The sequence below is a fragment of the Saprolegnia diclina genome (genome assembly GCF_000281045.1).
Source record: "Saprolegnia diclina VS20 unplaced genomic scaffold supercont1.8, whole genome shotgun sequence".
Lineage (NCBI taxonomy): Eukaryota > Oomycota > Saprolegniomycetes > Saprolegniales > Saprolegniaceae > Saprolegnia > Saprolegnia diclina.
Window position 1 is genome coordinate 1013951 of NW_008246075.1, and position 7387 is coordinate 1021337.

Sequence of the window (7387 nt, forward strand, 5' to 3'; positions counted from 1 at the left end):
CGGCATGAAATATTAAAATATCAAATTATAATAATACATCGCCTGTTACTCACGCGCGGCCTTCATACGACGTATTGATAGTCGCCGGAAACCGCGTGCATTTTAATTCGACCAGTATAACAATAAAATAATAAAATAAAGTCGTCCAGGAAAAACCCCGAATGCGCGTACTGACTATATGATGGATGCCAACCAGTTCGCCTCTTGTGCTCTTCTTCGGACCGGTTGGCATGACCCAAGCCATGTCGAGTGGGGCGTCCTTGGCGGACGCGCTCTCGCGCCTCCCGCCCCTCGACCCGATGGAGGCCAAGTTCTTCATATCCCACATTGACGCAGCGGTCGACGAAGCGCTCCTGCTCTGCAACGACTTTGGCGCGATCCGGTGGCAGCCGCTCAAGCAGAAGGACGGCGTCGTCGTCTCGCGCGCCGCCGACGACATGAACTCCATGTCCAACCACGCGCTCGCCGTGCGCAGCGTCTGCCTTGTGAACGCGTCCTTTGACGAGATGCTGGACCACTTGACGACCGAGACGACCCGCGACTTTCACGAGCGCGAGGTCGCAGTCAATCCCGCCGAGTTTCTCGACGGCGCGATCCTGCATGTGCTCTGCCCGCGCGACGTTAATGGCCGCTACGTGTGCATCAAGTGGCACTGCATGAAGTCGGTTGCGCCGCCCACCAAGCCGCGCGACTACATCTACCTCGAGGTATGGACCATCGATGCTTCGTGACCTTGTGGTCATGGCCTCTACTAGATTGTCGACTCGTTTGTCAATGAAGAAGGGCACCGCATTGGGTATCGTCTCTCCAAGTCGATCGACCTCGAGTCGCTGCGGTCGGTCGACGGCACCAACAAGTTTGTGCGGGCGACGACCACGATGCTGCACACGTTTCGCAGCAGCGACAGCGCCAGCCGCAATGCGTCGTCGCCCAAAACGCTCTCGGACTTTCAGGTCGAACTGCGGTCCATGGTGCTCGGCGACTTTAACGGCAAGCTGCCCATGTACGTGACCAACAAGATGTCGGAGCTCGCGGGCCTTCGCGGCGCTGCACTCCGCGACCACTTCGACCAGTCGCGCATGAACACGCTCAAGTGGATCCAGCCGCACGAATTTGTGCCAACAAGCAAGCGCTCGTTTTGCTCGCTTTGTACGCGCCAATTTTCGCTCGTTCGGAAAAAGTACAATTGCCGTGCGTGCGGCGACGTCATATGCTCGCAGTGCAGCATGAACCAGCAGGTCGGGACGCGCGAGAAGGCCAAGATCCGCGTCTGCGGCCGCTGCAACCTCTCGGCGCGCACCAACTCGTTGCCGTCGTCGATCGGGCGCCTCTCGGGGTCGGGCTCGAATTCGCGCGAGTCGATTCAGTTCCGAGATTCGACGTTCCGGGACTCGAGCTTTCGGGATTCGCAGGCAGGCAACTTTTCTTTTGCGACCACCCGCGTTTCGGAGAAGTACTCGACGATCGACCGGTCGAGCAACTCGTCCGACTGGTCGTCGTCGTCGGCGCGCGAACTGCAGTACCAGTCGTCGTTTGGCCCGACGACAACTGCACCGTTTAGCACGCCGACACACTACCGGCGCAGCCACTCGGAGATGCCGCCGACGCACAACTCGACGTCGCCAACCGATCCGAGTACGATATTGACGGGAGACATGTTGGTTGCTTATACGAGGTGTGTAGATGCGTTGCTGCGTGCGAGCCAAGACTCGCGACCGAGCATGATGGAGCACCGGATGCTCGCTGCATCCATGAACAGCAACGGCACGCCTCGCACCATGTCGATCACGTCCAACTCGTCGTCGTCCCGGCCGAGCATGGACCCGTCTCGGCCACCGACGATTCCTCGCATCTCAATCGAAGACATGCAGCACATTAGCATTGTCGAGCCACCCAAGGTCATGTTGCCACCGACGACGACGACGACGACGACAAGTACGAACCCGTCGACACCGTCACAGCGCCGGTCGTCGCTCGAGCCGGAGCAGTTTGTCGACATGGCCATGTCGGGCATGGACTTCTCGATCGTTCAGACGGCGTCGACGTCGGACAACGGGGACGGCGACTCGGACCGTCTCAGCGACCTCTCGTCTGTCTCGGACGTCTTTACCGAACGCTACTCGGAGCGCATGTCGGAGCGTATGTCGGAGCGCATTAGCGAGCTTGACGTCGATGCGTACGACGACGCGGAGCAACCGCCGCTGCACGAGGAAGAGATTTCGCTCGACGACTTCGCGCCGCCGATCAAGTCGCCGTCGTCGCTCATGGACCTCGCCAAGGCCAATTTCGACGACGTCAACTATGTCCGCGAGAGCTTTGCGTTCCACTACGACGATCTCGAGAAGGACCGGTCGTCGATGCGGTCGACGGTCAACGTCGACAATGACGAGGACGAGTCACTGCAGCGCATGACGCTCGTCATGAAGCTCAACGCCGACATGGACGCGATCACGCGCGACATTTCGACCGTGAAGGAGTCGACGGTCGACTTGCATATGCGCAACCAAGAAGTGACGGAGAAGATCCAAGACATTGGCCACCACGAGAACCTGCGGCAGTCGACGACCGAGGTGCCTGTCATAGAGGAAGCGCCGTCGATCTCGGCGCAGCACGAAGAACGCCTCACGAACGCGCTCTCCAAGATCAACCAGGAGCTCTACATGATCCAGAGCAACATGGAAAGTGTGCGCGAGAGTACCAAAGCGATCGACGCCAAGCTCGTTGAAGTCGTCGACGTGCCGCCCACCGACTCGTCGCGCGAGGGCTTTGTGAGCTTTCTGAAGGCCGACAGCTTTGAGCTCAACCCGGATGCGGCGGCGCCCAACGGCAACGGGTGGGCTGCCGTCCAGTCGACGGTCACCGGCAAGATGTACTACTACAATGAGTCGTGCGGCCAAACGAGCTGGACATTACCGCAGGACGACGACATGAGCTACTCGGACAGCTACGTGGTGCTGTAAGTTGCCAGGAATAAATATAGTAATATTATGTTAGAGTACAATGCACACGATTGTCTTTTGAGTTGAGAATTGCCGTTGTCGGTACGAAGCTGGCAGAAGCCGCGGAACAGGCGCGCGACGCGAGTAACGCGACAGCTGCAGTCGTGGAACCGCTCGCGACCATCGATGTCGGCGCCGACAAGAAGGGTCCACGAGACAACCCGAACCCTGGTGGGGTGACATCTTGCGAGACAACTGTACCAAGCACCTACACCCCAGCTCCCACCCGCGTGATAACACGTCCGAGGACTAGGGCGAGACGACGCTGCTTGCGATGCTAAAACCACCGAGCTTTGCGTTGACATGCATGATTTGGTGGTGGTGACGATCTAGTATCGTCGGTGGGACACGACTATCAAGGGCCAATCGGCCGACGCGCCGAGTCGCCGGGACGGAGACGATGTCTCGCAGCTGGTTCCAACGGCTGCGATTGCTTGGCGCAATGTAGAGTTGGGGCAGACCGAACTGCCTCTTCAGATATTCGAGGACCTTCCAACTCGACATGGGCACGCCGATGCGCATCAAGCCGCCGGCGTCGGCGGCACACCAGTCGTCGTCAGCGCGACGGTTCCGCCCGAGCAACAACAACCAAATTGACGTGACGCTCCACGACGTGACGACGATCCACAAGTGCGTCATGCACGTGCGCGCGTTCCGGTACGACGAGAGCATCATGGTGCACCCCGAGTACTACATTGCGACCGACATTGTGTTTGCGTGCCGACAGTACCCGCACGTCGCGTTTGCGTCCCACTGGGGTACGTGGCGGTCGTTTGAGGAATTTCGGTCGCTCGACTGTCAACTGCGCACGATCAAGGTCCCTTCCAACGCCGACACTGCGACCACGACGACGGCGTCGATCCCGACGCGGACATGGCTGTGGTGGCTGCAGACAACCTCCAAGCCGCTGCCTAGCGCGGACCACCCGATGAACCACATCTTGCCGCCCAAGACCCACCGCACGCGTCGCTGGATGTTCCAGCACCGCACCAAAGCGTTCATGGCCAAGCGCCAAACCGAGCTCCAAGCCTATTTGCAGGACATTGTCAGCACGCCGCTGCGCCTCTTGCACTTCCTCGACGTCCGGGCGCCGCCGTTTCTGCGGTACTTTAGCAACTTTGACGTCGGGTTTGGGTCGCACCTCAAGGTGACGGTCTGGAACCCGTCGCTCGCGACCGTCGAGAAGGGCAAGCTCGACGTTCTCGAAGCGCACTTGCTCGACGATGCCAACCGCGGCATTTTGCTCTGCTCGACGTACGGCTGTCAGTGCCACTTTCGGTCGCTGGAGCAGAGCCTTGCGGGCCTCGTCGTCGTCCTCGCGATGAAGAAGCTCATGGCGCAGCCGCCCGAGCTTGCGGACGACGTCGAGCGCAGTGCGTACATGTGCCTCGTCACCGAGCTCTACCTACCCGACGACATTGAGATTGAGTTTGCGTCGTCGAGCTTGCTCACGCACCGCGCATCGTTTGTGGGTGCGACGCCAGCGATTGCGGCCGCCGAGAAGATTCGACTCTACATGACCAACTTTGGCCTCTTGCACGCGGAAGCGATCGCGACCCAAGTGCGCATGAGCGTCATTGACGTCAAGAAGGTCTTTCACCGGTGCAAGCGGCGGCAGTACGGACGCGTCGGCACGATTGCGCTCAAGACGCTCTGCTCGCTCTTCAACATCACGATCACGCTCGTCACCAACGACCACAAGTCGACCATGATCACGGTGACGCCGTGGAAGAGTGTGCCGACCTTACTGACCGAGACGCGGCATCTCATTTGGGGCTACATGGTGCCCACGTCGCTCGATGTGCACGGGCAGTATGTGGTCGCACGACCGTTCCACGACGTGGCCGTGCCAACTGCCAAGCCGCTCTCGCTCCTCGATTGGCGAGCGATCGACGAAGCCATGGCGCGCAGTATCTCGCACGTCATTGCTGCGAACGCGATCTCGGTCATCGAGACGGACGCCGACCAGCTCCAGCAAGCAATCCTCGACGCGGTCTGGGACGCGTGCGACCAAAACCCCAAGCGATTCCAGTCGTTCCAGTACACGTCCAAGAAGTACGGGACAACGTCGATGCCAGGCACGACGTTCTACACGTTTCTCGAGCGCCTCTTTCGACCGGTCGGCGCCGCGTACATCACCGACTTTCTCGTGCACGTGCTGCCCCTCCCGGCCAAGCGCCAAGCACTTGTACAAGCGCGCTGGGCGAGCTTCCACACCGACCTCGTCGTCAAGCGCGCCGCAATGTTGCACCGCCCGTCGCTCGACTCGTCCGCGTCGACTGCATCGACCACGCCCACTGACGCGTGAGGACGCAACATTCTGTATTTATGGCGCCAATTCCAGCGTCTTGTAGTAATATAAACTCGTGTTTGCTTCCCAATCGATACACAAGCGGGAGCGAGAGCACTCCACAGCAAAGGTCCTTGCCATAGTCGCATCGAGGAACTGCAAAGGCGTCAAGTCTGAAGAACTAAAAAGGTTAGCACCCAATCATTGGCACCCAATGATGCATTTAACCAAAGATAGGCCGACCTACCCATTGAAATGCGAGATTTGAACACCATTTTGAATGAATGAGTTTCACTGACAACCCAGCTTCCACTGAGCCGACTTGAACCTCCCTCATATCGGTATCGCTAGCGTTTATATATTAGTAATTACGTCGTCCGGCATGTACCTAGCACGGAAGTACGTCGTGATCCCGCCACCGGGATCGCCATCACTGCAAGCACTCCTGTGGTGCGAGTGGTGGTAGCCGTTTTTGTCCAGGACAACGTTTGATTTGTCCCGGACAAAAATAGCAACGCGACGCTGACGTGGACGCTGGTTAAAAAACGATAACGCTTTGTATACAAACAACAAGCTTGAATAAAATGGTGTATTTAAAATATAGCACTTGGTGTTTGTATGTGGCGGACCCGATCTGTGCGCTGCCGAGTTTGAGCCACAAACAAGTTGCTTGTGACGTGTCGAAACCATGTCGTCCCGCCAGGTGCTCATCCTGGCCATGGTCGCTGCGCTCCTTAGCGTCGCGATGGCCGCGCGCACGGCCGTCTTCCTCGACGAGGCCGAGACGCCCGAGACGACCGAAGCCTCGGCCTTCTTGGCGCAGCTCTCGGCCCGCGGCCACGAACTGAGCTACTTTAACGAGAAGAGCGCCGGCTTTGCGCTCAAAAAGTACGGCGACGCGCTCTACGACAACGTCGTGATCCTCTCGCCAACGCTCAAGACGCTTGGCGCCACGACGCTCGGCAAGGATGCGCTCCTGACCTTTGTGGAAGACGGCGGCAACGTCATCGTTGGCGGCAGCATCCGCCTCTCCAAGATGTTGCGTCAGTTTGCGCTCGAGTCGGGTGTCGAGTTTGAGAAGAAGGGCACGATCGTCATGGACCATGTCCATCACCTTGCGGACCCGGCGGATACGTACCACTCGCTCATCGCGACGACCAAGTGGATTGACTCGAGCATTGTCGTCAGCGACAAGGTCCTCAAGGCGAAGAAGCCGATTGTCTACAATGGCATTGGCATGACGCTCGAACCCTCCAACATCCTCGGCTTCACGGTCTTGTCGGCCGAGCCGACCGCCTACTCGGCCGCGCCCACCAAGGAGATCCGTGAGTCGCACGAAGTGGTCATTGGCTCCAACGTCGGGCTCGTCACGGCCATCCAAGCCCGCAACAATGCGCGGTTAATCTTCACCGGGTCGCTCGACATCTTTAGCAACGCGTATGTGACCTCGGACACGTACGGCAACGGCGCCTTTGTCGCCGCCGTGAGCGCGTGGGGCCTTGGCGAGCGCGGTGTTTTGCGCGTCTCGAACGTCCACCACGCGCGCAAAGACGGGTCGCTGCCCGACAAGATGCTCAACGAAGTCGAGCGCCCGGACCAGCCGCTGACGCTGTACCCGGACGCCGAGGTCGCGCGGGACTCGCTCGTGTACCGCATCAAGGACAACTTGACGTACTCGTTTGACGTGGCCGAGCTCAAGCACGGCGCGTGGGCCCCGTTCGCGGCCGACGACGTCCAGCTCGAGTTTGTCATGCTCGACCCGCACGTGCGCAAGACAATGACGCACAACGGCGACGGCCGCTTCAGCGTCACGTTCACCGCGCCGGATGTCTACGGCATCTTCCAGTTCCGCGTCATGTACCGCCGCATCGGCTTCTCGACGCTGCACTTTACGACCCAAGTGTCGCTGCGCCCGTACAAGCACGACGAGTACGAGCGCTTCATCCCCGCGGCCTTCCCCTACTACGCGTCGGCGTTCTCGATGATGGCCGGCGTCCTCGTCTTCAGCGTCGTGTTTTTGTATGGCAGCGACAAGTAGAGACGACAGCGATCGCATCCTAATTCCAATACACTGTCTTGCCCGCTGGATCCTGTGCCG

General features: G+C 59.4%; 3 protein-coding genes across 3 annotated transcripts in view; all 3 read left to right on the plus strand.

The window, feature by feature from the left end:
• SDRG_03629 (hypothetical protein) overlaps positions 1-3007 on the plus strand; it is a 9603-nt gene extending 6596 nt beyond the window's left edge. Inside the window, exons 2-3 of the mRNA XM_008609265.1 lie at positions 756-1635; positions 1684-3007. Coding sequence (XP_008607487.1) covers positions 756-1635; positions 1684-2960 — 2157 coding nt within the window. The 3' untranslated portion in view covers positions 2961-3007. The remainder of the gene's footprint in view (positions 1-755; positions 1636-1683) is intronic.
• A 459-nt stretch (positions 3008-3466) lies between these two features.
• Positions 3467-5380, plus strand: SDRG_03630 (hypothetical protein). Its single transcript, XM_008609266.1, has one exon. The coding sequence runs from the start codon at positions 3502-3504 to the stop codon at positions 5305-5307; it is 1806 nt and encodes a 601-aa protein (XP_008607488.1). The 5' UTR covers positions 3467-3501; the 3' UTR covers positions 5308-5380.
• A 553-nt stretch (positions 5381-5933) lies between these two features.
• On the plus strand, positions 5934-7387 carry SDRG_03631 (hypothetical protein). Its single transcript, XM_008609267.1, has one exon. It carries the CDS (start codon positions 5978-5980, stop codon positions 7325-7327), a length of 1350 nt encoding a protein of 449 aa, XP_008607489.1. The 5' UTR covers positions 5934-5977; the 3' UTR covers positions 7328-7387.

Coding starts and splice junctions, on each gene's coding strand:
- SDRG_03630 (XM_008609266.1), top strand. CDS start 3,502: ATGGGCACGCCGATGCGCATCAAGCCGCCGGCGTCGGCGGCACACCAG.
- SDRG_03631 (XM_008609267.1), top strand. CDS start 5,978: ATGTCGTCCCGCCAGGTGCTCATCCTGGCCATGGTCGCTGCGCTCCTT.